This window comes from Rhipicephalus microplus, chromosome 1 (assembly GCF_043290135.1).
Source record: "Rhipicephalus microplus isolate Deutch F79 chromosome 1, USDA_Rmic, whole genome shotgun sequence".
Classification (NCBI taxonomy): Eukaryota; Metazoa; Arthropoda; class Arachnida; order Ixodida; family Ixodidae; genus Rhipicephalus; species Rhipicephalus microplus.
The window spans coordinates 111588500-111602003 of NC_134700.1; the positions used below are offsets into that span (position 1 = coordinate 111588500).

Genomic DNA, 13504 nt, shown 5'->3' on the forward strand with positions numbered 1-13504 from the left:
GCACGAATTGAACACGACTTCTGCTTGCCAACCAGGTATTCTACCACAGAGGCACGCCATGCCTCCCACCTGCTTTTCAAATAGACCGTAATGTTCTTGAAGCATCAATTGGAATTCGAGAGTGTTAATACAAATCAGAGCATCTCCACATCACTACGAGTTGGCGAAGCTATATGTAGGTGATAAGGTCCATAAAGACTACTTTGAAGTCGCCGACGAGTGTGAAGGATGGACAGATGCAATGACAGATGGACATGTGGATGTATGAATGGACGCATGGTTGGTTGAATGCGCGGATGGACGCATGGGAGATGCACGGATGAACGCATGAATGGATTAACGGACAGATGGGCGGAAGGGTGGCGAGGGTGATTATGTACGGTGCTGTTGTGTAATTGGTTACACACATGGTTGTTTACACATAAGTTTTCGCTTTTTACTAGGGTGGTGCAGGTGTTTAGTTTCGGTTTGTGTATTTGGGGGTCGGGATGGATGCCAACTAACTAGGCCCTAAGGAGCTTCGCCCCTAAAAGCTTAAATCGACAGTGTTCACCCCGCAAACTCATAGAATAAATATGATGTTCCTAGCAGGAATCGAGCTCCAGTATTTTGTGTGCCAGTCAAGTATTCTACCACAGTGCCACGGCAGGTCTAGGAACTGCTTTTCAACTATAGCCTGTAAGGTTCGTGAAACGCCAATTGTGGTTGCAGTGCTGGTTATCGAATCTTATAAACGGTACACACGTACTCCCATCAAACAGCGATCACGTCGGGTTAACGAATATTTCAGTGAAGCGCCGTCTACTCTAACTCGTTTATTTATAGCAGTGTCCAGGGCCGTCATCCTTGCTGGCACAAGTGCTGCAGCGTATCACCTTACGGCTTCTTATGTTGCTGATACCCATGTTGGTGTTGGCATTGTTATGCAACTGTAAACATGTGACTGTTTAACATATGTCTGTGCGTACAACATTTCGTAACATTGGGCTCGATAAAAAAAATACAACACAGTCAACTTTTCTCCGCATGTTTCGCGTAACGCCGAGTCCCAAGGAACCTACTCTAGTAACGTTGTCCCAAGGTACCTGGGATTTGCCGAATTTTTCAGCTTTACAATATACAAAATCTTCTTACATTCTATACTAAATCCTCTCATGTGGTTTGTGTGTATCCGGCACAATGTATAATACCAGGTTATGTTTCAAGAAGGCTTAAACCTAAAGCATTTATTGAGAAGCTATAACTCCATTATATGTGAGCCCTCGTCTTACAGCGTCACCTCTCTTCTTCCTTTTTTTTAACGTATGACACATATGGAACGAGGTATAATATTATCACTTCAGTTAAATGTTATGCGTATTGTCAATTTAGCACATGCTGCAAATTGCCCTTTACAAAATGCACACCATGTTATTCTTGTCACTCTTTGCAGGTGTGGTTTCAAAATCGGAGAGCCAAGTGCCGAAAACACGAGAGCCAAATGCAAAAGAGTAAGTGGATTTCACAATCCTCTTTCCACGTTTGTCGTAGCGGCAACTATGGACATTTTGCGTGCTGCAGCAATTTTGCTTCACTTTTGTGACCTCATACAATACGTCCACCACTAATAGCACCCTCTGTCGTGGAAGCCACTTTTTTTTATTTGCATGTCTCGGAAAATCAATCTGGGCTTCAGAAACGCATTCGATGGATCACGCGTAAGATCGTCACTGACATTAGGGGCTTGTACATATACTCCTTTACGTTACCGTGTTGTCGAATAGAACATGCGCATGCATGGGTCTTCACGAAACGTAAAGAATTATGAAGCGTAAGCTAGCCTACGGATAGGCTTCACGTTTGCGGCCCAGTCTCGGTAATCCACCTTCGTTCGTAGGAAGCCGTGACATTTGCATTGTGGAGGCCCTAGCCGTCTAGTCAAAATAAGCCAAAGTGCGAGCGCCAATAGCGATTATACATTTTTTTCAGCCGGATCACCAAAGCTAGAATGACCTAGCACATCGTCACCGCTAAAGTGTGAGCCCCCGGCAGATTGAATATGTGGCGCCATTTAGTGGGAGCAATAAGAACCTTGCAATCGCAAAGTTGTTATTGCAGAAACAGCGTGCATTGTACGTCTGGTGTAAAAACCGTGCAACGTCGTTATTACGAACGAGTTATTTTTTAATCATTATTACCTCAGAAACATTAGGCGTAAGCAAAAGCGTTCATGAGTGTGGTTTCACGAAGTGTCACAAATTTTGACACCATTGTTGCAGTAACCTTGTATATCTTCACCCTTTAGCGCATACGAGGATACTGTACATGAGAAAAAAAAACGGCTCTTTATTATGCCGCAGCGGTGATTCAATCCTATCCAAAGGAAATATAGTTTAAATGCAGTTAGCATCGTCATTTCTGGTTCGCGAAAACGTAAAGGCGCCCAGAGAGTGTTTTGACGACGCCGCTGCAGCGCCACCCCCCCCCCCCCACCCCCCAAGGAAGGAATGAAGTCGGTTCCGAAACGTCGGGTCTGCAAATTCTCACGTACATTGGTTGGAGTGTAAATCTTTTCCTAGTTTGCCTACCCAACCAGACAAGAATCTGTCAAATATTTACATTCGATGTGAATATTGTATGCTAATTTTACTTTTTTTGAATATTTTCTGCCATTTCTGGTGACATTTAACAGGCAAATAGACGTAACAACACTAGATATGACTTGCGGACACATGTATTAAGTTATAAAACTGTTTTGCGGAAGACGCTTTGTCAGCCTTTAGGGGACTTCCATCTTTATTAATAGTTGTAGCACGAGCACTGCTTAAGATTTTATCTCGCCACCAGTTGTCGTAAGTGTGCTAATAAAATTAGTGCCCTTTTCCCCTAGTCCTGTGCTATATTTTAAATACAGTTATACGCTCGCAAACACTTGCACCTGTTCACCCATCTTCATTCACCAAACCATTAAACGCTGTCTCTTTCGGTGTTTTTGAAAAAAAAAAATGGCTCTTGCGAAGGCCTTCTGGGAAAAGGAACATTCAAAATGACTCTAACCAGTGTGAAAGATATTTTTTCCTATATGAGCCCTGCCGCATCTATCAAGCGTGAACGATTCTTTTCTAGATGAGCCCTGCAACATATTTACAAGTAATCAACGGATGAACTCACAATGAAAGCATTCTGCCTTACCAATTGTTTTTTGTAAATATTTTTTGAGCTCTTCAAGTAGAACGACTTACCCGTGCTCGCAGGAGCTTCGAAAAGAAAGTGACTTGACTAGTTGGTATCTGTTTCAAGATTGATTTATTTTGGACAAGGAATACAGGGTTCGAAAAGAATGTGAAAAAAAAAACTATGAAAAAGAAATGTCATAGACCATCACGTAGAAGTACTGTGGAAAGAGTGCGAACACTACCCCTTCACTCCAATCAGCATTGCGTTTGTGGTCGGTCGACGTTCCCTTCATGACCTATGTAATCGCCCTTGGAATAAATCTTTTGCAAGCAATCCCAGAACGCCCGATTGTTCTGTCGCCCGCTGCTTGTTGGCCCCGTGGGAGCCCGGAGCGAAAAAAAAAGTGTCGCCGCTTGTTGACTGTCACAAATTCACAAACGCTACACATATTCGAACGTGTGGCGTATATGTACGCATGAAACGTGAAATAAATAAGGCAGTCAATATTAGCGTGTGGATGTATATCGGATGCAGCGGTGAAACATGATGCGGGTTATCACGTGTGGTTGCATGTTATCAAAAGATGCTATCATGGGAAATACGAGCTGGCTCACTGATTTCATATTAAATTTGAATGTAGTGCCGCCAAATTCGGGACAGTTAGTAACCGCCTACAGATTTCCCCGTAGTTTCCTACAAGTCAGAAGTTTCGTCTGTCATCGTGCACAAGACGCCGGTAAGCAGGAGGCTTGACATTTGGGGAGGATGGCTTGTCGAGGCTAGCGAAAAGCACGTGAAGCTTACTAATAGTATTTTTCCTATCTCCATAGGCGCTACAGGGGGGAGGGGGGTGGAAAGGCAGCACAATACATTGACGTTATAGGGAGGGGGCGCTGCAATTCACTTTCAATTTCAGTCGAAGATAATGGCGCGGAATTTTTCAAAGCATTGAGGTTTAGAGGCAGTGAAGGCAAAATTGACTTTAAACGGGTAGAAATAACCAGGAGGAGGCTAACTGATTAGTGGATACAATCGAGGTCTGAGTGAAATTCAATCCTTAAACACAGAGTGATAGCATTTCAATTTATGGGGCTAGGCGGCATGAGCCACCGCCCAATCTAAAGGGCACAGTCGGATACATCAATCCACCCATCCGCCACCTTCACCCCCCCCCCCCCCTTGCGCACGTTTTTCTCTATCTCCGTCGACTTAGGAGAACCATTGAGCAGTTCAAATAAATGGGCTTATTTCGGTCACCTGAGCCGTTCTAACTACAGGGCGATTCTCTGAAGAGACCCGCTTTGCCAATCTACTGTTAAGACTTGACACCGGTGCCAGGACGTTTGTGAGAGATGGCCAGTGGTGCCTTCTCACGGGCCTAGCAACCTTTTGCTTTTTCCCGGTGAAGTTCTCCGTGAAAGAGTGCATTCCACAAAGGGAAGAGAAGGGGCGCCCTTGGAGGAAGAGCGCGGTGATGCCAAAGCGGGCACCGGCTTCTCAACGGGATATGGGAGGTTGGTTGAGGCGCTACGGCGCCGACCGAGCTGGTGTAATTCCACGGGAGCAATTAGGTCACTGTTAACCCTTTCCTGCCCAGCCGGGGGATGAGTGGACGCATTTGCCCCTCCCCGCAAGACTCGTAGCTGTGTCCCCACATACGAAGAGAGAAATAAGCGTCTTCTGTTTCCTCTCTTTTAATAAATAGTTACTTATAGATATTTGCGCCCTCACCCGGTATGAGTATATTATTGACCGCTTGAACTTTGCTGCCTCTCTACCCAGCAGGGGCAGTATTGTGTTATTCGCTGGAATTTTTGCGAGTGGTGGAGTTCTGCACGTGATTGGCTACAATCGAGAAAAAAGAGCAGGTGTGAAGTGTTATAACAACAGTGCTGAGAAATACAAAAGAATCCAGGCCCTGGGTTGAAGGCTCATGCAGGTGTCGCTCAAGTCAATTCGTTATGCAACTAAATATATAAACCGGAAAAGCGCAATCAAACGTAGACGTTTTCGTTTTTCTATCGCCATATCACCAGTCTTCCCGTAAACGCAGTCACGTTACTGATTGGTGTCCGGGTATGACGCAATCCCGCGCCTCAACAATTGCAGCCATAAATAAGTGTGATCAGTTTTTAGGGAAGGGGGAGCGATGTAGCTAACCACGAGTCCGAACAATTAATACGAACACATGAATCCACCCGATACATTCGCAAGTTTCACATCGCATAGTGGCACCAATTTTGTTTTCTTCAGTGGTATTCCTCCTTGGTTTTTGTTTGTTTTTCTCTCTTTTTATTGAAGAAACCATTCGATTAATAAACTCTCTTAAATTGGTGTCCTATGTCGTTGGAGGCGTCGAAAAGCCAGTGTAAGAGGGCGGAAAAGCCAGAACTGCGGTTAATTTTAGGAGTGTGCCAATAGTGAAATTTCCTCTCGAATCCAATTGAATAGTGCAGAATACAGACAATAAATATTGAATATCAAATACAGCACACTTTGTTCAAAATTGAAAAAGGAGAACGGTACTATAGAAATTCATCGTCATGCATGCTCTGGGCGGAAAAATTTTTGGGTGCACATTCACATCGACCGGAAAGAGGAGAGTTTTTGGGCGGATGGTGTACGTGGTGCAACAGTGGACTGCGCAGCATGAGCAAATTACAGCGTGTAAAGTAAATCACCGAGGGTTTCGTGAACCAAAGTCTGCGCTTGCGGCATGTCTGACCAAGCCCTGCTATAAGTCCTTGACTTCGTTTCAGTAGCGATATTGTGAAGGATTCGACAATTTTATCACGCCTCTTCTTCTTTCTTATGCATGCAGTAACTTCATAACTCCTTTTAAAAAAATTAATAAAGTAGACATGAAGCATCCTCTTTAACCAACACGACTGTAAAAATTTGAGTGAAAATCATATTGTAACCGAATTATCGTTTGTTTTGGGCAATCTACTCTCACTAAGCTACACTATTGGCCTTCATGCCATTTTAAATATTCGTCCAACCGAATTATTCGAACTTCAAATAGGCACTACTCTAATTGCAATATTCGCCAATCCCTGCTTATTATGCATCTGGCTGGCCACTCACTGGCCTACAGCACTTATATTTCGGTCCGGAAAAACACAAAACATGTGTCTGAGTGCAGCGGTGGACGATAATGGCTTAGTAACAGCTCGTTCAACTAGCTGCTTTGCTGTCTAACAGTGACTGCATGAAAAGCTAAATGTGAGGTGGATGAAATAATGTCTACTGATTCATTGGCACATTCATAATTGGTGCAGTTGTGCTTGGAGCTTCGCAGAGCTAACCAAGAAAATATAACAGATTTACAAAAACTTTTCGGGTGTCCACACACATGTGCACGTATTGGTACTATCGTTATGTCCCGTTCGTTATTCTGTCACCGTTATATTGACCGCACGTTCAAGACGCACCCCTACAAACACGCGTTTTTAACTCTCCAAGAAGCAGCCCTATTTACATGATTCCTCTACCGTGTCTGTCAGGCATGAGCAAGTTCTTTCACTAGCATTTCGCTCGTCCCATCTGTTAGGATAGGAGCAAAGACGATTAATGTAATTCATGGTAGTAAACAAAAAAGGCTGTATTTATATATGTACAGAGCCGTTCAAGTCACGTCACAGCCAACACGGATGCTACAAGCACCATCTCTTCGGCACTTTCTTCGGAACGCAGAATCCGTCGTCTGCAGCTGCGGCTCTCAGCAGCATCTCTTGTAGACCTTGGCACACATCATGCGGTTTCCTTTGAACTCGAGTCCCTTTCTGAAAGCCGCGTCGTATCGCCACAGCTAGGCGCTGCTGTCTCCGACCATTTTGTGCAAATTCCGGAGGAACATCACCACGCGGAGATGGTATTCCAAGTAGCGTTCAGGCCCGCCACCGATCTCGCAGCAAAGCCTGAGCATGCAGCCGTCTCTGTCGATGTGCTGGATCATCTCCAGTTCGTGTTCGAACACTTCTTTCACAGTCGGTGGCCTGCCGATCTCTTCCATCTTAGGTCCCCGGAAGAAACCAGGCTGCGCGTGGGGCAATGTGGACGTTCTGCGATCTACCTGCGGGAATGAAAGTGGCCCAATGAAGGAATCTTATTCAGCATATGAAAGTGTAAAACTTTTTATCTATTGTACTGAAGCATGGCTGCAAAAAAAAACGCGTTTTTTTGTCAATAAGTCTTCTACTTGGCAAGAAATATATTCTGTTTTAAAACTTGAAGTAGCTGTCACCGCTTTTCCAGGTGGCAGAGTTTGGAGACACAGTAGATTGAGACTTATGTGTATAATGCCCATTTCGCATGCGAGCGATATCGCTCCAAGAGCGGAGCGGCAGCAGTCGCGTGAGCCTGAAACAGGTTTCTAGAGATACTACAAGACGGTGCGACGAACATCGCCAGTGTTAGGAAAAAATTGCTCATGGCAGAACGGCTGCCCAAGAACAGTTAGTGGGGGAGCAGTGACGTGGGGAGCACGTGACTTCAGGGGTGTAGCTGACAAGTGGGTGCGTGCGCCGTGAATAACTCGCTTTCATAGCAGACGACATTCGCTGCAGCGAGCTGCTTTCCCCTGGCAGTGTAGAAGTGCCGATCTGTGCCTATCATTGTTCTCGCCGCTGCTTCTATCACGTTTAATTTTTTTTTGTTCTTATCTAATCATGGCGGCACAAACCAGGACAGGAGGACGCTACAGAACACCACGCATGTTGCTATTTTTTTCTTGTTTACTTTTATGACGTAGTGCCTTCACCGCTTTCTTCTTGTGAATGGCCACGTGACAACAAATCCTCACCTGCCCTGACGCTGTCTCACGCGATAGAAAATCCAGGCGGCCGCCATAGACGTACCCAGCGCACAGAGCCTGTACGCACGCTACATGTAAACTAAGCTGTCCAGCCACATAATAACAAACTTTAAATACACTTTTTGCGTAAAGCGTCAGACATCCTCGATTGCTTTTCGTCGTAATAACGAAAAAAAAACGGTTATTTGTGGTAAGAAAATTGAACTATTCTTTGTTCCGAACGCATCAACTGAAAGATTAGCTAGCCTCCACAGCACCACAGATGATGTATGAAAGAAAATATAGACCGTCCCTTTTCAAGCCAAGTTCGACAGGCCGCGCTCGCGTAGCACGAGTGGCTTTTGCGGTGTTCCGACACCGAAACAAGTCAATTAATACATGCAGGAACATGCACAAGAGAAGTCGGTTCGCACAGCCAGCTCTATCACAAAATAAATTGCATGCTACGCCGGGATGGCCAGGGATGTTAAACTGAATTGTATACACAGCGCTAAGGGCCAAGTTTTTTTTTATTTTAAAACGTTCACACTCAGGTTATATGCAAGTTTAACCAAGCGTCATTACATACAATACGTTTACAGGAGAACATCATCTAGATAGGATGTATTCCAACGTCTTTTTGAAATCTCCGAGTTTTGCAATGAGCATGCACTCTAGCAAAAGGCACCACTACGCTTTCAAGAAGGTACCTTGGCAATGGAATGCAAAGCTGAAGCTAGTTATCGCTATGATGACAAAAGGTGCGCACATTACACAGGGAAGCCGATGTAGGAGTTGTTTCGAAGGCTTTTTTCTAATGAATACCGACGAAGTTGATCCGTTGGGATTTGCACCACCTGATTCTACAGATTTGGTAAAACAGCCCACGGGTATACGTGCGCACCGCAAAGTGATAATACACAGTGCTCAAACTTCCCATCGACGAAAAGTGAAAACCAGTGAAAGTGGTGTAAATGCGATGTGCGAAATATACGCTCATACTTTCTACCAATTTACGTGTTCGAACTAGCATGATTGTATCACTACTACAATCTTCGTTTTGCTGGGGTACATAACGCAAGAAAACATGCCGTTCATAATGATAATGAGAGCAAGCAGAAGACAACAGACGAGTGAGAGGAAGCGGCCAAAGAAAATACATGACGATGTTTTCTCACCCGTGTTTTCTGTTGGGTTTGCTTTCAATACCATTGTCAATGGGACGACATGTTCACACTCGCTCCCTGAGCTAGTTTGCTAAGAAAATCCGAGTGTACGCCACTCAATTCACTGTTAGTCAGTCTCGCAGCCCTACTGGTCTGCCAACTTACCCCGTTGAAGGTAGCGCTGTCAGTGGCAGCGGGACGCTCTAATCCACGTGCTCGAGTGGGATCTACCGACCAGCCAGCTTTGCTGATGAGCATGACGACGTCGCGGTGCCGCGTCGTCTCGGGACAACGTCAGAAGAGAGCAGCGTCCGCTTCGTAGTCCGCGAGAATACCTCGCATCATATCCGCCAGCGCGTACGGCACCACGCCGGAGAGAGTTGGCCGGTCCCCAGTACACGGCACCCGAGGGCTCCTGAATCTCGCCTGAGTCCTCTCTGTGGCTCGTTTGCAAGACGCCGATGTGGATGAGTAGACTCAAGAACCTATAGACTGTGATGAACTTGAAGAATGCGCTCGTCAACATGGCGTAGAGCAGCGCGCACCATCAAAATGTTGAGCGGATGAGTGAACTCAGGACTTCGTAAGCTCCGACCAGCTTGAAAAACGGGGTCGTCAATGCATAGTCCAAAAAAGCATTCAATGCACGTGTTTCTCGTATCACGTGCGTTTCCAGAGTGTTCAGGAACGAACATCTTGGTTGCGAAATCGCGTAAATGGCCACGAGCACGCTGAGGACGGCCATTATCTCCTTCATTGCGTCGCTTGTTATGCAAACCTGCGCAAAATACATCGATTCACTGAACCTGCAGGCATGGATAGAGGATGAGGGGGTGCGGGGAGAACTCCAGACTGGGTTTCGGAAACACAGGAGGTTGGAAGAGAATCTGTTCTCACTGACGCAGAGTATATAAATAGCAGAAAAGAAACACAGGCCCCTGTGGCTAGCATTTTTGAATATCAAGGGAGCGTACGATAGCGTGGTTCAAGAGGACTTGTGGGTTATACTGGACACACTCTAGGTGTGGAGAATGGAGTCACTAAGCTCTTAAAAGATATCTATAAAAGTAACAAGGTAGTTATAAAATGGGAAAAACAGCTATCCGAGCCCACAGAGATAATGCGGGGGCTTAGGCAGGGGTGTCCTCTGTCGCCCTTGTTATTCACGATGTATACCTACAATGAGTAGAGGCCGAAACACAGGGGAGTGGACTTGGCTTCAACCTCTCTTTCATCAAACAAGAAAAACTCATTCAACAGGCACTACCAGCATTAATGTACGCAGATGGTATAGTGCTAATGGCCGACAACAAGGAAGATTTGCAGAGATTGATGGACATTTGTGGTAATGAGGGAGATAAGTTAGGTTTCAGGTTCAGTAATGAAAAATCAGTAGCCTTGATTTTTAATGATAATGAAGGTAGTGAGCTTAGGATACAGGAAGTCATGCTAGAGATAACAGTTAATATAGCTATCTGTGTGTATGAATAAGCAATGGGACCGAATGGGAACACAAAATATACGTTACGAATAAAGGTAACAGGAATGCAACGGTGATGAAAAATAGGGCACTGTGGAATTACAATAGGTGTTATGTTGTGAAAGGAATATGGAAAGGGGTAATGGTTGCTGGTCTGACTTTCGGCAATTCGGTCTTGTGAATGAGATCAGACGTTCAAGCAAGATTAGAAATTAAACAACGTAGAATAGATACGCACGCTTTAGGAGCTTACGGGAATACACCAAATCAGGGAATACAAGGTGATATGGGATCGACGTCATTTGAGGGCAGGGAAGCTAGCAGCAAGATAAAATTTGAGAAGCGATTGAGAGAAATGGGGGATGACCGTTGGGTTAAGAAGGTTTTCAGCTACTTGTAGATGAAGAATGTCGATACAAAATGGAGGAAGCGAACCAGAAAATTGACAAATAAATACTTAAAAAAGAGCAGGGGTCAAACCAAAAAGAACTATTGGCTAAGAAGAAGGGGAAAGAAACGGAGACCAACACGTCGAGCATTGGCATGATTAAGAAGTCCGCCCTAGAGATCTATCGAACTTTTAGGCAGGAAATTGCCAAGAAAAGGAACAATGAAAATACTCGGCGTAGTGCTCTACTGTTTAAGGCGAGGACGGAAGTATTGCGAACCAAGACTTATCGGGCCAAATACGAAGGGGTAGACACGGTATGCAGTGCATGTTGAGAGGAGGAGGAAGCTGCCGAACGCCTGATAATGTTCTGGTAAGGGCTTCCTTCACCCTATAGTTAGGGATAATGATGCAGAGTTTTTCAAAGCATTTGGGTTTAGGGACAGCGAGGTCAAAATAGACTTTAAGGGGGTAGAAATAACTAAAAAGAGGTTATCTGATTGGTGACTAAAATCAAGGCACGAGTGAAAAATCCTTCACTGCAAAGTACCAGTCCTCAACTTCATGATTAAAGGGAAAGGAAGGATAAATATAGTTTTTGGCTCACTAAGTATCACGGCTAGGTGGCATTAGCCGCCGCCCAATCTAAAAGGGTACAGTCATATCAATCCATTCATCCTATGAGACCGTACTCATCAACCCATCATAATGCATACTTCTGTCCCGCTACCACCTACCCCCCTCTTTCGTCGGGTTCTGTTGGTGGTTAGAAAAGAAAAATGGGTTCTGATTTGTTCAGCCCTGTAAAGAGGACGGCGCGGGCTGTGTGTGGGAAGTACAGGTTTGGTGCAGGCTGTCCTCTCCCCGGCAAGCGGCTACTGCTCAGCACAGACCGATCGTTTTTAACTCTTTTCATACCTTTACTCTTTATTATTTTACTTTATTTTCTTATCTCACGCTGTTTTCAATCCCCATTCCCACGCAAGTGTAGCGGTTGAGATGTCCTCACATCAGAGACAGCTATCGTCACATTATCGTGCATTCCACGCGCCATTTCCCTACCTTGCCGTCATCGTGAAGCCTATCTCGTTGGCCTGTCTGATGACGACAGGCCAACGAGAATCATTTAGTCCTCTTTGGACAAAGGGGCTACCGTTCGCTGCTGCAACGTTACTCGCCGCACTCAGAACAGACGTACCCAGGGAATACCACGCATCTGAACGCCAAAACGATCCTGTCCAGATATTAGGGCCGCAATTCGGCGCGGCGAGGCGAGTCGCCAAACGCAGAACGGAGACAACCAAAAAGGACATTATAGGCTAACGCCAACAAGCTTCAACCGAGCACCTGCAAGGCACAAGTAAACAACAACGGAGACCTCGGCCTCACCACAGTGAAAAAACAAACGTCGCATGCGCAGACTGGTTCGGGCTTTTGGTTCAGCGAACACACACGACTCGCGCACGAGGCCAGTACTTACCTTTCGTGAGTGATCGACGATATATCCAGGGAGCGTGGTTTCAGTCCGCGATGCGTTTCAGACGCTCGTGTCTCACATGAACGCGCCGACGAAGAAGAATGAGACGTGCGCGGCTACCCACTAGTCACGTGATGACATCGTCTTTGAGTTGCAGCTTTCATTGGGCGACGTCGCCATACAATGCGCTTGTTATCGTATACACTCTCTCCGCCGTCTCCTGCCTGCCCAACTCCGAGCGAGAAAAGTAAAAAAAAAGACAAGAAAAAGAGAACGAAAGTGTCTTTTTTTTCCTTCTCTCTCGCATACCTCCGCGGTCTTTGGTTAGTTCAGTTTTGTGTCAACAAATCGGCACAAGCTGGCTTTGCACGAAGCCACAATACTCAAACATTCCTTTTCTCTCTAATGTCCATGAAGCACCCCTTTCTTTGCATGCGTGGTGAATGAACCCGCAAAACTGCGAAAGGATACAGTGGTCAAGGGGTATAGAGCGAAGCTTACAATACAAAACATCCCGTGCTCGGTTCGCGGTGGCACCCTGCACTCGCAGGTTCTTGGGTGGATTTATCCGAACGTGGCACTTGTGGAGTGGCAACTGGATTCTCAAAAATTCGTAGGCAAACTAAGCTGCGCAGCCTCTCCCCGCCGAAGAAATAACACTTTAATGTGCCACACGATGAAGAAGTCGCTCTATGAGTATTACTTGTAGCAAAATAAAAAGGCTCGTTTTGTACGTGAGACAGGATACCTACGAGAAATAGCAGATAATGATGCCAAGTAAAGTATAGGGATTATAGGGAAAGTATAGAAGAAATTGCAATGTAAATGTGAAAGAAATAAGTGTGTACAAAAAGATAACTTTCCTCCGGCAGGCACCGAACCTGTGACCTTCAAATAACGCGTCCGATGCTCTACCACTGCACTACGGCTGGTGGTCATCCCTCTGTCCACTCCGTCACAACTGGTCCCAGCAAGCAACATGCGCGGTAAAATGTCGTAGTCATTCACGACACCATGCTTCTCTATACATATTAGATGCTAA

At 45.5% G+C, this 13504-nt stretch overlaps 1 protein-coding gene across 1 annotated transcript in view; it reads left to right on the forward strand.

The window, feature by feature from the left end:
• LOC119178159 (uncharacterized) overlaps nt 1-13504 on the forward strand; it is a 135115-nt gene that overhangs the window by 56013 nt on the left and 65598 nt on the right. Inside the window, exon 4 of the mRNA XM_037429335.2 lies at nt 1433-1490. Coding sequence (XP_037285232.2) covers nt 1433-1490 — 58 coding nt within the window. The remainder of the gene's footprint in view (nt 1-1432; nt 1491-13504) is intronic.